The sequence below is a fragment of the Acanthamoeba castellanii genome, assembly GCF_000313135.1.
Source record: "Acanthamoeba castellanii str. Neff unplaced genomic scaffold scf7180000084599, whole genome shotgun sequence".
Taxonomy (NCBI): Eukaryota; Discosea; order Longamoebia; family Acanthamoebidae; genus Acanthamoeba; species Acanthamoeba castellanii.
Window position 1 is genome coordinate 753,657 of NW_004457442.1, and position 19,641 is coordinate 773,297.

At 61.4% G+C, this 19,641-nt stretch overlaps 5 protein-coding genes across 5 annotated transcripts in view; 1 reads left to right on the plus strand and 4 right to left on the minus strand.

Annotated features, from left to right (window-relative positions):
* The window catches only part of ACA1_060750 (ubiquitin thiolesterase), a gene marked incomplete at both ends in the record, with an annotated part of 8,473 nt that extends 2,750 nt beyond the window's left edge, over window positions 1-5,723 (minus strand). Inside the window, 12 exon segments of the mRNA XM_004339312.1 lie at window positions 55-171; window positions 358-1,083; window positions 1,384-1,473; window positions 1,899-3,020; window positions 3,123-4,309; window positions 4,408-4,609; window positions 4,714-4,770; window positions 4,781-4,938; window positions 5,022-5,186; window positions 5,321-5,421; window positions 5,537-5,675; window positions 5,711-5,723. Of these exon segments, the coding sequence (XP_004339360.1) occupies window positions 55-171; window positions 358-1,083; window positions 1,384-1,473; window positions 1,899-3,020; window positions 3,123-4,309; window positions 4,408-4,609; window positions 4,714-4,770; window positions 4,781-4,938; window positions 5,022-5,186; window positions 5,321-5,421; window positions 5,537-5,675; window positions 5,711-5,723 (4,077 nt within the window).
* A 748-nt stretch (window positions 5,724-6,471) lies between these two features.
* ACA1_060860 (IgA-specific serine endopeptidase) lies at window positions 6,472-11,186 on the minus strand (the record flags this gene model as incomplete). Its single annotated transcript, XM_004339313.1, is given in 10 exon segments — window positions 6,472-8,214; window positions 8,366-8,425; window positions 8,436-8,951; window positions 8,987-9,081; window positions 9,187-9,290; window positions 9,394-9,547; window positions 9,625-9,706; window positions 9,987-10,267; window positions 10,332-10,807; window positions 10,885-11,186. The coding sequence occupies 10 exon segments, from the start codon at window positions 11,184-11,186 to the stop codon at window positions 6,472-6,474; spliced, it is 3,813 nt and encodes a 1,270-aa protein (XP_004339361.1).
* Window positions 11,187-11,541: 355 nt separating this feature from the next.
* ACA1_060870 (uncharacterized protein) lies at window positions 11,542-12,204 on the plus strand (the record flags this gene model as incomplete). The annotated part of the gene is made up of 1 exon (XM_004339314.1): window positions 11,542-12,204. One exon carries the CDS (start codon window positions 11,542-11,544, stop codon window positions 12,202-12,204), a length of 663 nt encoding a protein of 220 aa, XP_004339362.1.
* A 666-nt stretch (window positions 12,205-12,870) lies between these two features.
* ACA1_060880 (polyubiquitin, putative) lies at window positions 12,871-13,560 on the minus strand (the record flags this gene model as incomplete). Its single annotated transcript, XM_004339315.1, has 2 exons — window positions 12,871-13,326; window positions 13,354-13,560. The coding sequence occupies 2 exons, from the start codon at window positions 13,558-13,560 to the stop codon at window positions 12,871-12,873; spliced, it is 663 nt and encodes a 220-aa protein (XP_004339363.1).
* Window positions 13,561-13,881: 321 nt separating this feature from the next.
* On the minus strand, window positions 13,882-19,610 carry ACA1_060890 (RasGEF domain containing protein; the record flags this gene model as incomplete). The annotated part of the gene is made up of 15 exons (XM_004339316.1): window positions 13,882-14,030; window positions 14,201-14,323; window positions 14,404-14,734; window positions 14,818-15,401; window positions 15,511-15,597; window positions 15,686-15,812; window positions 15,892-16,169; window positions 16,236-16,347; window positions 16,437-17,283; window positions 17,407-17,508; window positions 17,596-17,809; window positions 17,895-18,122; window positions 18,233-18,760; window positions 19,035-19,138; window positions 19,459-19,610. The coding sequence occupies 15 exons, from the start codon at window positions 19,608-19,610 to the stop codon at window positions 13,882-13,884; spliced, it is 3,966 nt and encodes a 1,321-aa protein (XP_004339364.1).
* Between the last annotated feature and the right edge of the window lie 31 nt (window positions 19,611-19,641).

Genomic DNA, 19,641 nt, shown 5'->3' on the forward strand with positions numbered 1-19,641 from the left:
GTGTTCGACGGCGACGGAGTGTTGGAGGGCGACGGCGTGGGGGAATGTGTGGACGAAGGCGACGGCGTGTTCGATGGCGACGGCGTGGGCGAATTCGTGGCCGAAGGTGATGGCGTGTTCGACGGCGACGGCGTGTTCGACGGCGACGGCGTGTTCGACGGCGACGGCGTGCTTGAAGGCGACGGTGTGGTGGAAGGGGACGGCGTATTAGACGGCGAAGGCGAGGGCGTGGGTGAATTCGTGGAAGACGGTGACGGCGTGGTGGATGGCGACGGTGTATTCGACGGCGACGGAGTGTTAGATGGCGACGGCGTGGTGGACGGCGACGGCGTATTCGACGGCGACGGAGTGTTAGACGGTGACGGCGTGTTCGACGGCGACGGCGTGGCCGAGTTGGAGGGCGACGGCGTGTTGGAAGGCGACGGCGTGTTGGACGGAGTTGGCGTGTTTGACGGCGATGGCGTGTGAGAAGGCGACGGCGTGCTGGACGGCGATGGCGTCGTGGAAGGCGACGGTGTATTCGATGGCGACGGCGTGTTGGACGGCGACGGTGAGTTCGAGGGCGACGGCGTATTCGACGGCGACGGCGAGGTGGACGGCGAGGGTGTGGTTGAGGGCGACGGCGTGTTGGACGGCGACGGCGTGGGCGAATTCGTGGCCGAAGGCGACGGCGTTGTGGTTGGCGACGGCGTGTTCGATGGCGACGGCGTGGGGGAAGGCGACGGCGTGTTTGATGGCGACGACGTGGTAGATGGCGACGGCGTGGCGGAAGCTGACGGCGTGTTGGATGGCGACGGCGTAGGCGAGTTGGAGGGCGACGGCATGGTGGAGGGCGACGGCGTGGCCGAGTTGGAGGGCGATGGCGTGGTGGAGGGCGACGGCGTGGTGGATGGCGACGGCGTGGTGGACGGCGACGGCGTGTTGGAAGGTGACGGAGTGGTGGATGGCGACGGCGTGTTCGATGGCGACGGCGTGTTCGACGGCGACGGTGTGTTGGATGGTGACGGAGTGGTGGAAGGCGACGGCGTGGTGGATGGCGACGGTGTGTTCGAAGGTGACGGCGTGGTGGACGGCGAAGGCGTACTCGACGGCGACGGCGTGTTGGAAGGTGACGGCGTGGCCGAGTTGGAGGGCGACGGCGTGTTCGTTGGCGACTGCGTGTTGGAGGGCGACGGCGTGGGCGAATTTGTGGGCGAAGGCGAGGGTGTGTTTGATGGCGACGGCGTGGTGGAAGGTGACGGCGTGTTCGACGGCGACGGAGTGTTTGAAGGTGACGGTGTGTTGGAAGGTGACGGCGTGTTGGATGGCGACGGCGTGGTGGACGGCGACGGCGTGGTGGACGGCGACGGCGTGTTAGACGGCGATGGCGTGGTGGAAGGGGACGGTGTGTTTGACGGCGACGGTGAGTTGGATGGCGACGGCGTGGGGGAATATGTGGGCGAAGGTGACCGCGTGTTGGACGGTGACGGTGAGCTAGACGGCGACGGCGTATTCGATGGCGACGGCGAGTGGGAAGGTGACGCCGTGCTCGATGGAGACGGCGTGTTAGAGGGCGACGGCGTGGCCGAGTTGGACGGCGACGGCGTATTCGACGGCGACGGCGAAGTGGATGGCGAAGCCGTGGGTGAATTGGTGGACGAAGGCGACGGTGTGTTGGATGGCGACGGCGTGTTGGACGGCGATGGCGTGTTGGAAGGCGATGGCGTGTTTGACGGCGATGGCGTGTTCGACGGTGACGGCGTGTTCGACGGCGACGGCGTATTCGACGGTGACGGTGTGATTGATGGCGACGGCGTGGTGGATGGCGACGGCGTATTCGACGGCGATGGCGTATTGGACGGCGATGGCGTGTTAGAGGGCGACGGCGTGGTGGACGGCGATGGCGTGGTGGAGGGGACGGCGTATTCGACGGCGATGGCGTGTTCGACGGCGACGGCGTATTGGACGGCGATGGCGACGGCGTGGGTGAATTGGTGGATGAAGGCGACGGCGTATTGGACGGCGATGGCGTGTTCGATGGTGACGGCGTGTTCGACGGAGATGGCGTGTTGGACGGTGACGGTGAGTTCGACGGCGACGGCGTGTTGGATGGCGACGGCGTGTTGGAAGGTGACGGCGTGGTGGACGGCGACGGCGTGTTGGAAGGCGATGGCGTGGTGGACGGCGACGGAGTGTTGGACGGAGACGGCGTGGGCGAATTTGTAGGCGAAGGTGACGGCGTGTTCGATGGTGACGGCGTGGTGGACGGCGACGGCGTGTTGGACGGCGACGGTGAGTTCGACGGCGAGGGCGTGTTGGATGGCGACGGCGTGGGCGAATTCGTGGACGAAGGCGATGGGGTGGTGGATGGCGATGGCGTGGTGGACGGCGACGGCGTGTTCGACGGCGATGGCGTACTCGACGGCGACGGTGTGGTTGATGGCGACGGCGTGGGTGAATTCGTAGACGAAGGTGATGGTGTGTTGGACGGCGACGGCGTAATGGATGGCGACTGCGTGGTGGAAGGTGACGCCGTGGTGGAAGGCGACGGCGTGGTCGAAGGCGACGGTGATGCCGAGTTGGAAGGTGACGCAGTGCTCGATGGTGATGGCGTGTTGGAAGGCGAGGGCGTGGTGGACGGCGACGGTGAGTTCGACGGCGAGGGCGTGTTGGACGGCGAGGGCGTGGTGGACGGCGAGGGCGTGTTGGATGGCGACGGCGTGGGCGAATTTGTGCCCGACGGCGATGGCGTGTTCGATGGTGACGGCGTGTTGGACGGAGATGGCGTGTTGGACGGCGACGGTGAGTTCGACGGCGACGGCGTGTTGGATGGCGACGACGTGGTGGAAGGTGATGGCGTGGTGGATGGCGACGGCGTGGGTGAATTGGTGGGCGAAGGTGATGGCGTGTTCGATGGCGATGGCGTGTTCGAGGGCGACGGCGTGGCCGAGCTTGAGGGCGACGGCGTGGTGGACGGCGATGGTGTGTTGGAAGGCGACGGCGTGTTCGACGGAGATGGCGTGTTGGACGGCGACCGTGAGCTAGAGGGCGACGATGAGCTTGACGGAGACGGCGTGTTGGACGGCGACGGTGTGTTAGATGGCGATGGCGTGTTGGAAGGCGATGGCGTGTTCGACGGCGACGGTGTGGTGGATGGCGACGGCGTGGCCGAAGCCGACGGCGTGTTTGACGGCGACGGCGTATTCGACGGCGACGGCGTGGTGGAAGGCGATGGCGTGTTGGACTGCGACGAGGTTGCAGAAGGCGACGGCGTGGTGGAAGGCGACGGCGTGGTGGATGGCGACGGTGTGTTCGATGGTGACGGCGACGGCGACGGCATATTCGAAGGCGACGGCGTGGTGGAAGGCGAAGGCGTGTTCGACGGCGAAGGCGTGTTCGACGGCGACGGCGTGGTGGATGGCGACGGCGTGGGTGAATTCGTGGACGAAGGCGATGGGGTGTTCGACGGCGACGGCGTGGTGGATGGCGACGGCGTGGTGAATTCGTGGACGAAGGCGATGGGGTGTTCGACGGTGATGGTGTGTTCGACGGCGACGGCGTGGTAGAGGGCGACGGGTGTTGGAGGGCGACGGCGTGTTGGATGGTGACGGCGTGTTGGATGGTGACGGCGTGTTGGATGGCGACGGCGTGGGTGAATTGGTGGGCGAAGGCGACGGCGTATTGGACGGCGACGGCGTGTTAGATGGCGACGGCGTGTTGGACGGCGACGCCGTTGGGGACAGCGACGGCGTGTTAGACGGCGACGGCGTATTGGACGGTGACGGTGTGCTTGAAGGCGACGGTGTGGTGGAAGGGGACGGCGTATTAGACGGCGACGGCGTGTTGGACGGCGAGGCCGTAGGTGAATTCGTGGAAGAAGGTGACGGCGTGTTGGATGGCGACGGTGTATTCGACGGCGACGGCGTGGCCGAGTTGGAGGGCGACGGCGTGTTGGACGGAGTTGGCGTGTTTGACGGCGATGGCGTGTGAGAAGGCGACGGCGAGCTGGACGGCGATGGCGTCGTGGAAGGCGACGGTGTATTCGATGGCGACGGCGTGGGCGAATTCGTGGACGAAGGCGACGGCGTATTGGAGGGCGATGGCGTGTTGGATGGCGACGGCGTGTTGGACGGCGACGGCGTGTTCGATGGCGACGGCGACGGAGATGGCGACGCCGACGGCGTGGTTGTGGGCGAGGGCGTGCTCGACGGTGAAGACGACGTCGTGCTCGACGGCGACGGTGGGCGTGAAGGCGATGACGATGGTGAAGGCGAGGGGAGGTTACAATTCGCAAGATAGGTCGTCGACAGCGACTGATCGTTCGAGTCCGCTGTATGCGTGTGCGGTCGTGCGTGCGTGTGTGTATTATCTCTTGGCATGAGTCCTGAGGCGAGTTACCAGAACAAACACAGACAAAAACAAACAAACCTGTTTCGGTGATGGCGACGATGGCGTCGCTGGTGATGAGGTAGATGTTGGCCTGGAGCGTCGTGCGCCGACTGGGGGGCGAGTAGTAGATGAGGATGGTGGACTGGAGCGTGTTGATGCCCGATACAAAGTTGGTGATGTAGATGTCGAAGGTTGTGTTGAGCACCGTCGCTTCCAGGCCCGCGTACAGCTCTACTTTGAACTGTTGAGTGGTGTACGTGCGTGTGTTGTCAGCCCTCCTTAGGAAGGGGGGAAAAAACAAGAGCACGTGTGCGGTGGTGCATGTGCGGGCGGGTGACTACGCACATCGTCACTGGTGCGGGGAGTGAACGGGTCCAAGTTCCAGAAGTCCGCGTTGACAATCTGCACACACCAGTCGAGCGCCAAAGGCGTCGCCGAGGGTGACGCCGACGGTGAAGCTGAGGGCGAAGGCGTAGGAGACGGCGTAGGCGTGATCGAAGGCGTCGGTGATGGCGTGGGAGTGACCGAAGGCGTCGGGGACTGCGTGGACGTGACCGAAGGTGTCGGGGACTGCGTGGGCGAAACGGACGGCGTCGGCGACGACGACGGGGTTTGCGTGGGCGACGGCGATGGGCTGGGGGTTTCCGACGGACTGGCCGACGGCGACAGCCCCGGGGTCAGGGATGCGGACGGGCTCACGGATATGGACGGCGACGGCGACGGACAGATCGCATTGAAGGTGTTGTTGAAGGTCACCACACCAGTGCCAACCGCGCCGCAGACCGCTTGCAGGGTCACGCGGTTGATGTTATTAATTTCTGTTATGTGTCGTGTGTTGTGCCGGTATGTTGGATGACCGAGGCAAGAGAGGAAGAGGAGGAGGTTAGCGCCGGTTATGCCAATGCAAGTAAAGTGCAGAACGAGACACGGCGAGTGAGGGAAAGGCGTGTACGGCTTCGCTTCGAGTTAACATAAGTGGGGTCATAGATTACGTAGGAGATGCTGGCGTTCAGCGGAAAGCTCACATAAGATAGCGAGTTGTTCCAGTTGTAGCTTTGGGGGGGGGTGCGTAAATAGCAAAAGAAAAATGGGGGAATGAAAAAGTGAGTTGAAAGAAACCCCCCGGGGGGGAGGCGCTAGAGAGGGTGGAGGGTGAGGCAGTAGGTACGTAGGACCGAAGACGGCGTTGGTGGCGTAGGAGTCCTGGAGCAGTTGGCCCACGTAGGTTACGTTGGCGGTGCTGATGGGGTCCGTTGACACGCACGTAGCGCTCACAGCGAGAGTGCAGTTCTGCTGGCCGTTCGCCCCTGCGATGAGACACGTACAACCAAACGCACCCCACCGCACTCAGACATGCTCTTGGGGAGGGGGAGGCAAAACAACATTATCTGGGAAATAAAAGCAGAGGGTGAAGAGGGTCAAGTAAGATCATTAGTTGTACCAACACTAAACAACAGGCCGAAGAGAAGACCCAAGAGGAACCGGGTAACTGGGCTGGCTGGCGCGATGGAGCTGCGTGAAGTTAAAGGATGTTCTACAAAGGATGTTCTCATTGTCAGGACCATGACGGTGGACCGCCTTGCGTGTTGCTTTGAACACTCGTAGAGAGCGAGACAAGCGGAAGTGTTGGGTGGGGCGGAGCATGAGGAGCGCACCGCGGCTCCACCCCTAAACAAAGCCTTGGTCTGTAAAAGGACAAACCCAAGGCACGCCAGCTAGATGGCGCCTCCTTTTTGTATTTTATGTTAACTCCATTTGTCCTGCTGGCGTCCAAGTTTGTTCTTTTCGTGTTGGTATCTGCCAAGAAGGAAGTCCATTTTAGGCGTTGGCCACATCGAGCCGGGGACGATGGCCGGAGCGACTCTGCGCCACGAACTAGCAAAGGCCCTGGGAAATCCTTCCGCGACTGCTGGCCTCGTCGCTCACCCCCAGCACCTCCCGTCCATCTCGCGCGCACACTCACGCCCACGACACAGCGGACCCAATGATGATCAATTATGTTATTATTATTAAAGAAATTGATCCTAAATAAGAGGGGGAAAAAAGTGATAAGTTGGAAGAAGGAAAAAAAGAGGGTGCGCCTGCTGGGGAGCGGCAGAGCCATTATTGGGGCGCGCGGGTCGGCGTGCGTGAGGCTGACTTGGAGGGCGAGCGGGTGGGCGTGCGGGTGGGAGTGCGGGTGGGCGTGCGGGTGGGCGTGACGGTCGTGGTCGGACTGCGCGTGGGCGACGGGGAGGTCTTGGTGGGCGACGGCGATTTCGACTGGGAGAGCTGCGGGCCTGGTCCCCTCGAAATGGTGGGCGTGACCGTGTTGGTGGGCGTGGCCGAGTTGGGGGGCGAGTTGGTGGGCGTGATGGACGGGGTGAAGGAGATGGCGGGTGTGGCGGACGGGGTGAGCGAGATGGTGGGCGATGCCGACTTCGAGAAGGAGATGGTGGGTGTCGGGGTGCGCGAGTTGGACGGGGTGAAGGAGATGGTGGGCGAGTTGGACGGGGTGAAGGAGATGGTGGGCGTGATCGAGGGCGTGTGCGAGATGGTGGGGGTCGGCGTGCGCGTGATGGACGGTTGACGGGAGTTGCTGGGGGTGGTGGACGGTGTGACAGAGATGGTGGGCGTGATCGACGGGGTGACAGAGATGGTGGGCGTGACCGACGGCGTCACAGAGATGGTGGGCGTGACCGACCTTGTGGGCGACCTGGAGGGCGAGAACGAGATGGAAGGCGAGACCGAGGGTGTGGGCGACGTGGAAGGAGACTGGGTGGGCGACTGAGTAGGCGACGACGTGCTGGAGGGCGACCGCGTGGGCGACGACGTGGGCGACCGGGTCGGCGACGGCGTGGGTGAGTTGGTCGGCGAGTTGGTCGGCGACTGCGTGGGCGACTGCGTGGGCGACCGGGTCGGCGACTGCGTGGGCGAGTTGGTCGGCGACCGGGTCGGCGACGACGTGGGCGAGTTGGTCGGCGAGTTGGTCGGCGACTGCGTGGGCGACTGCGTGGGCGACGGCGAGCTCGTAGGCGACTGGGTGGGCGACTGCGTGGGCGACTGCGTGGGCGAGTTAGTGGGCGACTGCGTGGGCGACTGCGTGGGCGACTGTGTGGGCGAGTTGGTAGGCGAGTTGGTTGGCGTGCTGGTCGGCGAGTTGGTCGGCGACTGCGTGGGCGACGGCGTGCTCGTCGGAGACTGCGTGGGAGATGGCGTGCTCGTCGGAGACTGCGTGGGAGATGGCGTGCTCGTCGGGGACTGAGTGGGCGAAGGCGAGCTCGTCGGAGACTGGGTGGGCGACTGCGTGGGCGAGCTGGTCGGCGAGCTGGTCGGCGAGTTGGTCGGCGAGTTGGTGGGCGACTGCGTGGGCGACTGCGTGGGCGAGCTGGTGGGCGACTGGGTGGGCGACTGGGTCGGCGACCGGGTGGGTGACTGCGTGGGCGAGCTGGTCGGCGACTGCGTGGGCGACGGCGTGGGCGACGGCGTGGGCGTTCTGGTGGGGGTCGGCGTCGGCGTAGACGTCGGCGAAGGAGTCCGCGTGCGCGTGGGGGTCGGGGTCTGCGTGGGCGACGGCGTGTTGGTGGGCGACTGCGTCGGCGAGGGCGACGGGATGTTGCAAGCCGAGACGTAGGTGGTCGACAGCGACTGATCGCTCGAGTCGGCCGTGTCAGTGATTGCCACAATCGCGTTACTGGTGATGATGAAGATGTTGGCCTGCAACTGCGATCGCCGACTGGGCGGCGAGTAGTAAATGAGGATGGTGGCCTGGAGCGTGTTGCTTCCCGATACAAAGCTGGTGACGTAGATATCCCACGTGGTATCAGGCACCGCATCGTTCAGGCCGGTGAAGATTTGGTCTTTCAACTGCAGCCAGCCAGCCAGCCAGCCAGCGGGCGCTCTTGTCAGTCCTTTCCGTTGTGTGTCATGTCGTGTCGTTGTCGTTGGTTGTGTCGTGTCGTGTCGTGTCGTGTCGTGTCGTGTCGTGTCGTGTCGTGTCGTGTCGTGGGGTATGTACATCATCGGCCGTGCCTACGAGAGGGAACGGAACCACGTTCCAGAAGTCAGCGTTCACCACCTGCAGACACCAGTTGAGGACCAGGGGCGTCGTAGAGGGCGAAGCCGACGGCGTCGAGGTGGGGGTGATGGAGGGAGTCTGGGTCGGCGTGACCGAGGACGTAGGCGACTGGGTCGGGGTCTGCGTGCGCGAGGGGCTCGAGGTCGGGCTCTGGGTCGGCGTTGGCGTGCGGGTCGGGGTCGGGGTCGGCGTTCGGGTGCGGGTCGGAGTCGGGGTCGGGGTCCTGGTCCTCGTGGGCGTGGGCGAGGGCGTCCGCGTGGGCGATGGGGTCGGCGACGAGGTCGGCGAGCTGGTGGGCGACTGGGTCGGCGACTGAGTGGGCGAGTTGGTCGGCGATTGGGTGGGCGACTGGGAGGGGCTCGGCGAGGGCGACTCGCTGGGCGAGTTGGTCGGCGACGGAGTGTTCGAGGGCGACTGCGTGGGACTCTGCGTGTTCGACGGCGTGGACGTGGGACTCGGCGTGTTCGACGGCGTGCTCGTGCGCGTCGGGGAGGGCGTCCGCGAGTTCGAGGACGTGGGGGACGCACTCGGGGTTGTGGACGGCGAGGGCGACGTACAAACTGAGGCGAAGTTGTTCGCAAAGGTGGTCACCGTTCCTGAGTCACCAACGGCACCGCAGATCTCACGGATCACCAAGTTGTTGATGTTGTTGATTTCTGGAATCGAGAAAGAGAGATGTGGGGTAAGTCGATACTCTCGTGGCGTTACGGCCGGGAATGGGAAGATTATTGCGAGATTGTTGGGGGGGGGGTGAATTGTACGCGCTCGTTTCCCGCTAACGTAGATGGGGTCGTAAATGACGTAGGAGAAGGCGGCGCTAACAAAGTTCGTAACAGCGTAGGTGTACGCGTTGTTCCAGTTGTAGCTGCGGCAAGAGGCATCGACATGTTCAGTTTTGATGTGCAAGTGAAATCTCTCTCCAACGAGGATAAGGTAGTTAGCAGAGGAGGCTACGTGGGGGAGCATACGTGGGACCAAACGCGCCATTGCTGGCGTAGTAGGACTGAATCAGCGCGTTTGTGGTGGTCGAGTTGTAGAGAGAGTTGACGAGGTTGGGGAGAGGGATCGAAGACAAGCACGACGCGTCCACAGATAGCGTACAGTTCTGCTGTCCACGAGCGCCTACATCACACAACAACAACAACAACAAACTACATCAGGAAAAACAACTTCAACTGTCGAGGATTGAGAGTGCGTACCGGAGACCAGCAAGCTCACGAGGAGACAAGCGAACAGGAGGGGGGTCGCCGACGAAACACGAGATGATTTCATCGTCAGCATCTTTGATGAAGAAGCAAGGCTCCAATAATGATAATAATCCAATCTTCTGCTTCCTCCTCACACCGGGAAGGGCAGAACAACAAAGTCGACTACTCGGCGCAAACCCCAGAGGGGGGAGATCAGTTTGGAGAGAGCGAAAGAAGAGAAGAGCAGTAGCTGCCCCCACACATACAGCCGACGGACTTGCGACGACCTTGCCCAAGGGTCAGTCGTTGTGCATTGGGCCAACTTATAAAAGGAAAACACGTGGAGGGCAATGTCGTTGTTTGGGTCAGTCGCAACCTGCGGGAGTTACGACAATAGCGATGCCCAGCTTTTTCCTCTTCTCCTGATTGTTGCAGTTGTTGGTGGCGGCGATGGTGTTGGTGTTGATGTTGCAGATGTCGTTATCGTTGTTGTGGCCCTTCGTGTTCTCAGTGCTGCGTAGGGTGCCCCGCGCGCGGACTGCCGATGCAGCTCCCCAATCCTCAGCCCACTTGCGTTTGCGGCCGGCTGGTGGACTGCACCCGTCCGTGGTGGCCACCGTTCGCCTCCTCTTTTCTTGTACGCCCCCGGACCATCCTTCAAGCGAATAGTGAGCTCGCGTGTCGTGCGTGTCGTGCGTGTCGTGCGTGCGTTCTCATACCATTGTCCAGTGCCGCCGACGAGATCCAACCTCGTTTGTTGCGGCCATGGTTCGCTGCTGCGGTCATGGTGGTGACCACCTGCTGCACGAGGGTCACTACGCACAGGCCCTCCTGTGATCGCCCAGGCACACCGACCTCCACAGCCGCCGGTCCTCCGCAGCAGCCGAGGCTTCTCTCGCTCCTCGCCTGCAGTCCGCCCTTCTCGCGGTGCTCGCAGCACACCTTGTCGCCCACGACCACCTTAGCCCGCTTGCGCAGGTGGGCCAGCAGGTCCCGGATCTGTACGTCTTCCTCCTCTTCGTTGTCTTCTTCTTCTTCCACCTCTTCCCTTTGTTCTTTTCGTTCTTGCTCCCACTTCATCTCCTCCTCGTCGTTGCTGGCCGAGTCGAGTTTTCGCTTTCGGTTGGCCGCAGCAGTAGCCGAGGGGGCCTCGCCTGCGCGCTGCGACAGCACCGCCTGGCACACTGCCACCACCCTGCGTACAGCAAACTCAATCAGGCCCCACAACTGACTGCAACGCACACAACACGCACATCCGACAGAGGGCCGTACTTGACGAACTCGTCCAGAAATTCGACCACGTGGCGGTCGTGCGATGGCCCCGCCGCTCTGCTCCGGCGCTGGTGTTCGTCCTTCTCGCGCTCCTCTCGAATCTTGTAGAGCTGCTTCAGCACGTCGACGAGCAACTGCTGCTCCAGCGAGAGACCGCAGCCGCCGGCCACGCACGTCTCTTGGTCGCGCAGAGGATGTACAGCGCAGAACCCACCGGCACCAGTGTCTAGAGGCAGGTCGACGATATGTGCACGTGTGGACAGTCGCAAGCTCTTCTCCAGCTTCTGCAGAAACAGTCCCATCTCCAGAATCTGAAATTGAAACGGCTTTCGATTATTATTTTGTTATTTTAAAAAAGGATTAAAATGGGAAATGGCAGGTGCATACAGTACCAACAACGGCCAGAGAGACAGAGCGAAGAAGACCAGCCCAGCCGCTTTCGGAGAGAAAAGAAGACCGATTAGCGGAAAAAATTGCTGCCGATTTTTCGTCCTGAATTCTAGGAATGTGCCTGTTGTGCTTGGCGGGAGAGGAGTAAGGGGCAGGACAAAACGGAAGAACAATGACGGGCCGTTATTTTGGAGCCCGCCCACTCTGCTGCACTTTCCCTCCCTCACTACACCCATACGCCCCCCACAAGACGGCCTTTGATCAATTATGGCAACCAATGCATCTTCCCTAGACAGCAGCAACCGCGGCAATCACTACGATGACGACAACAACAACGGCTATGGCGACTATCGCGGTGGGCAGCACTTTGGATGGATACGGCGGCCCAACGGCGATCTGCACATCCGCGTCTCGGCGCTGGCTTTGTACGAAGCGGCGCGGCCTGTAGTGGCGCTTCAAACGCTTGGACTGTTTGCCGCCAGCGTCGCCGCGTTCCTGATAACGCCGGTGCGCTGTCTCGTCGGCGCCTGGCTCGCGTTTGCCCTCTACGATTTCGTCTCGGTAGCGCCGTACTTTGAGTTTGCCCTGCTCGCCTCGCTCGGCTACCACACCGCCTACGACTTCCCGGCGTGGGTCGAAGCGGCTGTCGTCGCCGCCGCCGTGGCCTACGTCGTGGTGGCGCCCGTCGCCAGGCTCACGTCGTTGCTGTGGCGCCTGTGTGGCATAGCAGTGACGACGGCATTCTGCGCTCTTATCTCGCTCGGCATGGCCGCGCCAATTTGGGTGACATGGAGTCTTATGGTCGTGGGCAGCGCGTCGATGCTGATGCCTCACAGCGCCACTCTCTATGTCGGCTTTGCAACGATCCACCGGGTGCTGCTCGCGCTTTTGCTCTTGTACCGCTATGTGTGGCGCAATCTTGCTTCATAAAAGGCGGCGCTCGCGTCAAAACCCACACGCCCTGCCCCACGGGCGCCACTCGGCATTGCCATTTAAATAAATGAGAGGAGCGGTGGATGCGGATGAAGCCATTGCGGCGGCTCGCTGCCGTGGTGGCGACAGCGACAACGAGTTTCTCTTCTCCGATGACAATGACGAGGACGTCGATGTTGTGGCCGCCGGAAACGCAACGACGACCGTCATCGGCCAGCGTCGGAGGCAGTGCCAGCGCCAGAGCCCGAGCCCGAGCCGACCTACTCTAAACTGGCGTACGAGACCGACCGAATGGATTCCATTCCGGCGCTCGACCCCTTTGCTCGCGTGCTCCCCCACTTTGTGGCCGAGGCCGTCGCCGGTGCCCAGGGCCTCGCCGACAAGCCACGCCCCGGTGCTGCCCAAGCTCCGGCCAGGTTGAATGCGACGGCGCGGCCGGCCTCGTGAGACGGCCTAAACAGGCACCCACGACGACTGTGCTCCGCGGTGGGCGAGAACGAGTGCGAACAAAGATGGTGCACGGACGCACGGTGTCTAGGAAAATGAAGACTGTGCGGTGACATTGCTGCGCGCAAGAAGTTGCAGGAGAAGAAAGGTGAGCAAGAAAAGATTCTGTACGCCGGGATGTGTGCAAGTAGCGGTTTATTTAGGGCTTGGCCACGGTCAGTTGCCGCCACGGAGACGGAGCACGAGGTGGAGGGTGGACTCCTTCTGGATGTTGTAGTCGGCGAGGGTGCGGCCGTCCTCGAGCTGCTTGCCGGCGAAGATCAGGCGCTGCTGGTCGGGAGGGATGCCCTCCTTGTCCTGGATCTTCTGCTTCACATTCTCGATCGTGTCCGAGCTCTCGACCTCGAGGGTGATCGTCTTACCGGTCAGCGTCTTGACGAAGATCTGCATACCACCACGAAGGCGGAGGACGAGGTGGAGCGTGGACTCCTTCTGGATGTTGTAGTCGGCGAGCGTACGGCCGTCTTCGAGCTGCTTGCCAGCGAAGATGAGACGCTGCTGGTCAGGGGGGATACCCTCCTTGTCCTGGATCTTCTGCTTCACGTTCTCGATGGTATCGCTCGACTCGACCTCGAGAGTAATCGTCTTGCCGGTAAGGGTCTTGACAAAGATCTGCATACCACCACGAAGACGGAGGACGAGGTGGAGCGTGGACTCCTTCTGGATGTTGTAGTCGGCGAGCGTGCGGCCGTCCTCGAGCTGCTTTCCGGCGAAGATAAGACGCTGCTGGTCGGGAGGGATGCCTTCCTTGTCCTGAATCTTCTGCTTCACGTTCTCGATGGTGTCGCTCGACTCGACCTCGAGGGTGATGGTCTTGCCGGTGAGGGTCTTCACGAAGATCTGCATTGTTGGCTGCTTGTGTGTAGCGCTTGTTGGTTTGTGTTGTTTTGATTGAGCGTGGCCTCTTGTCCTTTTTGTGTGGCGCTTGTGTTGCGGTATGAGAAGAGGAGAAGAGACGTTTTTTGAAGGCGTATTGGTCGCCAAAGCAGTGAAGCCATTTCAGTATCTTTCCGTAACCAACTGAAAGACACTGAAATGGCTTTCGAAATCCGAAAAATAAATTTCGGCAGCGTGAAAAAACACAGAGCTTTCCTTTTATGAGTTTATTATTTTCTTTTATGTGCAATTTCCTCGAAATAAGGCCTTAAAAGGAAGCGGGAAGCTGGGTCATGGGCTTGCCTCCCTATGACTTTGAACGAGGCCCAGGTGGACGTGCTGCACGAAGTGCGCGCGCTTCTTGCGATCCAGGTACTCCCGGGTGCACTGGCCAATGCTCTCCCGTGGCGCCATGATGAACGTGCAGCGCGATCCGTGACCTGTTGGGCGATGTGACGTGATGTGGTGTGGGTCAGAGCTCACGCCTCATGACAAACCGTGCGACGCCTCAGAATGTGTGGAGAGAGAGAGAGAGAGATCACGCACATGACACGACACACACAGAGATCGCGTGCGTGAAGCAGAAGGCTATTGAGGGAGAGAAGCGAACCAAGGGCTTCGCAGGCAACTTCGACGACTCCCAACTTGAGCAGCCGAGCAGTGGTGCCGCCCTTCTGCTTGTCGGTGGGCGCGCTCTGGCCCTGAGATGCGCGCAGGCACTCGTTCGCGAAACCTGTGCAGTAGTGTGTCGTTTGCGGTCGTATCGCGTTAGGTGGAGAACAGCGAGGAATGGAGACTCGGTTCGGCCCTTACCGGTGATGTAGCCCGCGGCCATGAGACACACGGGCGGCCGGCTGTAGTCGCCGCGCGGCGACTGGGCGCGGCCGTGGTCGTGGTCGTGGTCACCGCAGCTTTCCTCGCCTGACGACAGCTCCTCCCGGCCCTCGCTCTCCTTCTTCTTCCACACGTGCGCCTCGACGCTCTGGTGGATCGCAAACTTGAGGTAGAACCCGCTACCACTGCTGCTCTCCCCACAGCTGACGTCGAGGCTGGCCTCCTTGGCGTAAAGCCTCATGACACCCCAGCCCATATGGGCCAGGAGCGACGGCAGAGTCAAAAACATCTGCACGAAGCTGCTCGATTCCTACAAAACCATCGACCCGCGCCCACCACTAAGCATCGCACACACGACACACACGACACACACGACACGTGGCGTGTGCGCACCTGTTGAAGGACCTTGCGGGTGTAGAAGCGTTGGTCGGTCTTGCCCAGGCTGCGGGCAAAGTCGAAGAGGAACTTGGAGGCGAAGAGCTGGGCGTCGGCCCGCTGGTCGGCCGGGAACATCTCCCTGAGCAGGTGGAAGAACTCGTAGGAGATGGCCTCGCCCCGGATGAAGATATGGCGGTGGCCGTCGATCGTCACATTGCCGTGCCGCGGGTCGAGCACCTGGTTGTCGAAGATGGCCTTCATGAGCCGACGGCTCCGCTTGGTCTCGGTCGTGATCACCCGCTCGATCTCCGCCGTCTGCTGGCCAATCGTGGCCGGGTTGACTTTTCGATCGAACGGAGCGGGGGTGGGGGAGGCAGGGGTGGGGGCGGGGGCGGCGCGGCCCTTCCATCGGTTGATGAGGGACTTGACCACGTCGCTCTTGCGCTCGGCCTTGGGCACCTCGGCGGCCGCGCTCTTGGCCTTGGCCTGGGCGCCCCTGGTGCCGTCGCCGTCGGCCTCGGCCTCGGCGTCGTTGAGGTACTGGAAGGTCTTCTTCGAGGCCAGGAATCGGTGGATGATCACCGAGTTGCGCTTCTCAGCTGTTGTATTTACGTGCGTGTGTGCGTGTGCGGTATGTGCGTGTGCGTGTGTCAGACCGTGTGTTTCCATAGGCGACCACCAGGGGCGCGGTCAGCGAAACGAACTTACCAGAGAAATTGTTTTCGTCAAAGAAGGTGTTGAGGTGGGCCTGGATCTTGGTCGGATGGGCCATGATGAACCGACACGCCGTGTCCCCTGGACAGATTGAGAAAATAGAAATTAAGGATTTTGTGTTAATAAACAAAAAGTGTAACATGCCGAGTGCTGGCAGTCGTGTGCGTACCTCTGGCCATGCACATGACCTCGGCGGCGACAAGGTCGACGTTGCCCATTGACACGCCGGTCCAACCACTGCTGTAGCCCGCATTCATCACGCACACCGGGTGGTGCGGAACTTTCTTCTGCGCCGCCTGCATTTACGAACATCAGCACACGACACAAACCGCACATGCGCCCACCACACGCAACACGCAACACGCCCGTCCTAACCTGTTGCGAGCTCCATGAATAGGATTCGAAGGAGAACGGGTGGTCGTAGTAGAGGTAGCACTCGTCGTTGGGCGACGGCCGGCACGTGTCGTGCAACTGCACCACGGCCCACCCGGTGTAGGAGAAGTGCACGGGTCCGGCCGACAGGCCCTCGGGTCCGAACGAGAGGTTCATCTTCCGCATGAAGTTGCGCGCGTCGGACCGGCCCACGGCGTGCGCGAAGTCGAACAGCAGCCGCTGGGCCACCAACTCGCGGTGCGAGGCGCTGAGCAGTACTCCTAGGAGTAGAAGCCATGTGAGTTTGTATCTCGTGTGTGGTGTGCTGCGTGTCGTGTGTCACGTACCGCCGGCGGCGAAGGTTTCGGCGATGGCAGTGAAGAAATCGACGGAGAGAGAAGGCGCGCGGAGCATGAGGTAGCGCTCGTCGAAGATGCTGATCGTGCCCGTTCGCGCCGACTGTAGGACGTCGACAAGAGAACCAGTGAGGATTCCATGTACGCCCGTAGTGTGTGTCGTGTGTGTGTGTGCGGTGGTGCGTGCGGTACCTGGTAACACTCAGAGAAGTAGCGGTGTACGATCCGTTCGGCGGTGTAGAAGAGGGGATCGAACGCGGGCGGCACCCGGACCGTCTGGCACTTGGGCTTGGGCGCTTCCCCACCTGCGACGGCTTCGCCCACCCGGAGCGTCCGCTTCTGGCGCACCTTGATCGCCGCCTGCGCCGCGAGGGCGGCCGAGGGTGACGGCGATCCTGCCGACGTGAGCGTAGGCGACGAGAGCGAAGTCGACCCTGCGGCCGACGAAGACGACGATGGAACGGGCGTGGGTGTGGGAGTGGGTGTGGGTGTGGGAGATGAGGCCGAGCGGCGGATGGAAGCCTTCAAGCGCTGGACCGAGTCCTTCTTGACCTTCTTCGTCTTCTTGTCGTCTTTGTTCTTCCTCGTCTTGCTGTTGCTGCTGGCGGTACTGTCTGCGACTTCATCGCTCGAATGGGCGTGGGCCATGCGGAGGGGTGACGCCCGCGTCGGCTGTGCGCCGCTGTCGATCGGTCGGCCACCGGAGTTAAAATCCTTTACCATGCTCATCACTCGGCCTTCGCGTCCGGTGACGACGTCGCTTTCGCTCTTTGTCGCAGTGGCTTCGTTCTTTGTTGCGCCTTCGTTCTTTGGCATCTCTGCCGGCTTGGCTTCCACGTCGGCCTCGCTGATGGTGAGCTTTAACCCCGCCAGCGGGGCAGCCTTCTCATCGATCGACTCGCTGAACTCGCTGATATCCTCCTCTTCCTCCTCCTCGTACGCATCGTCGTCGGCCTTCTCGGACATATCCGACGCGTCCGTACGATGATTGAAGCCCGAATCCGACTCGATGTCCTTGTCCGTATCGAAATCCGACATACTGGCAATACCATACGCCGACATGCGGCACAGAGTAAGCATCATGACATCAATATCATGCGGTCACACATACATATATACACACATCATCCGCGAAATGTTGCGAGGAGCGAGGAAACCGTACTGGCTTTGGTTGCGTCGAGAGTCGTTGGACGAAACCAGCGCGCCAGGCAGTGATAGCGACGTGGCACTCGATTCTGACGTGTCGGACTCGGCCTCGTCGCCCCTTGGACCGCGACCACCCAACATGTCAGTACCGCACACGCACACGCAGACCACACACGCGAAAAGAAATGAAAAGAAAAAGACGCACTTGGTGGGGTCGATCCAGAGGCTGGGCTGGGCCTTGAGCGAGAGCGCATAGAGCTCCTCCTCGTCGTAGACGACCTGCGTGGGGAGCGAGGCCAGGTACCCCTGCACCGCGGGCGATCGGCCGGCGCTTGCCAGCGTGTAGGGCACGCTCTGAAAGTTACGCACCTCCTGCGCCCGCTCGTACAGCAGATGCACGTACTTGTCGTTGATCGAGCCTGCGCCACACCCATCTCTGCATGTGAGCATTTGCGGTGTGTGCGGTATGTACGTGCGTGTGTGCGTGGTGTGTGATGAGTGCACCGTCGGGCTTGTATTGCTGGTTGCCGTCGTTGATGAAGGTGAAGTCGCGGAGGTAGATGCCGAAGTAGGGCAGGACGGGCGCCTTCCGCTTCTTGAGCTCGCGCCGGTAGTGTCGGAAGTTGTGCTGCGGGCTCATGAGCACGTCCATCTCGCTCCACTGCTCGCGCACCTTCTCCGACACCCGCTCCCACAGGCCCTTCAGCCTCTGCACCGAGTTGTGGTTGAGCCCTGTGTCACCAAACACGCACCGCACACCGCACACGCACATGCGCATACCACATCGCACACACCGCATACGTTAGCGAAGACAACAAAGCAGGAGTGTGAGCGGTGCGGACCGGAGACGATCTCCATGAAGGAGTTGAAGTTGTTGAGCTGGAGGAACTGGGCCGCCAGGCGGATGAACTTCTCGAGGACCTGCACCTGCACGGTCGCGCTCTTGGTGACGAGGATCTCCGTCGCCACCCAGTGCGAGACCAGCTTGTACTGGGTGATGATGGGCTCGAACAGCGAGTCGCCGCCCGGCTGGGTCTTGGTGGTGGTGAGCAGGCTGCGCACGTTGACCTCCTGGAACAGCTGCCACTCGATGATCGTGAGCTCGCGGGCCAGTACCGGCTCCGGGATCTCCATGAAGTCGACCAACCGCTTCGTCTGTTGTCGCGGCGTTGACTGGTCGGCGCACACAGAGTCGGCCCTGGCGGTGGTGGTGGGCTCCACGGTGGTGGCGGCTGTGGAGTCTTTAACTCCGACTGAGGTGGTCGTCTGTCGATTGCGGAGAAGCAGGAGTTTGATTTCATTGGCCAACGGCGGGTCGTTCTTCATGGCCCACTGCAGGATCTTCCCCATCTGGCGCGCCGACAGGTCGCCTAGAGCCCCACCACGAGTGAAACGCCCTTTTGTGTCAGACAACTACGACCGCACATTATCCCTCTTACAAATATAAACAATAGACAATAAGAATGAGAGGCGTGAAGGATAAATAACAGCCATAGCCGCAGCAAAAGTTGCAAAAAGACAGTGCCACGTCAGCTTTTGCTGTGCTTTTGTTCTCGTGTTGAAGAACCGTGTGACGTGGCATCTTATCCGGCCCAATAAAATTAAATAAAATAAATTGCCGCTGCGGGCGGGTGGGGCACGAACCGGAGTGGGAGCGGCACCATGCGGCGGCGAAGGCGTTGAGTCGGGCCAGCTTGCCGGTGCGCGTGTCTTCGGTAAGGTCCGGCCTCGCTGCAACATCACCGTATCTGTGCGTGTGCCGATGTCACCCAGCCAGACACGGACGGGCGGGATCACCAAACGATGGTTGTGGTTGCGTTTGCGTTAAAAAACCGAAAATACAAAACAAAACAAATAAGTAAATGCAAATAAATAACAATAATGCTCCAAACGGTGGTCAGGTAAAGGACCGACGCCGCACAGAAAGGCGTTGCTCTACACAAAACGCAACCTCAATTCGCGGCCGGTCAACAAAATGTAAAAAAAACCCGCGCCCGCAGTTGGTCGGAGCCCCAGCTGGTCTTGCGGTGGCCACCATTGGGGGGGGGTTGGGTGGGGTGGGGGGTACCGTTTCTCCCAGAGGTCGAAGAGTTCGCGGGTGGGCGAGGAGGACGACGTGGAGAAGAGCGGGTAGGCCAGCAGCCACGCGTCGGCCTCCTCGGCGTCGCCCTTGGCCAGCACGCGCTTCGTGTAGCGCTTGAAGGCTGTCTTCTTCAGCATCGTCGTCGTCTCTGTCGGGCTGTTGATGGTG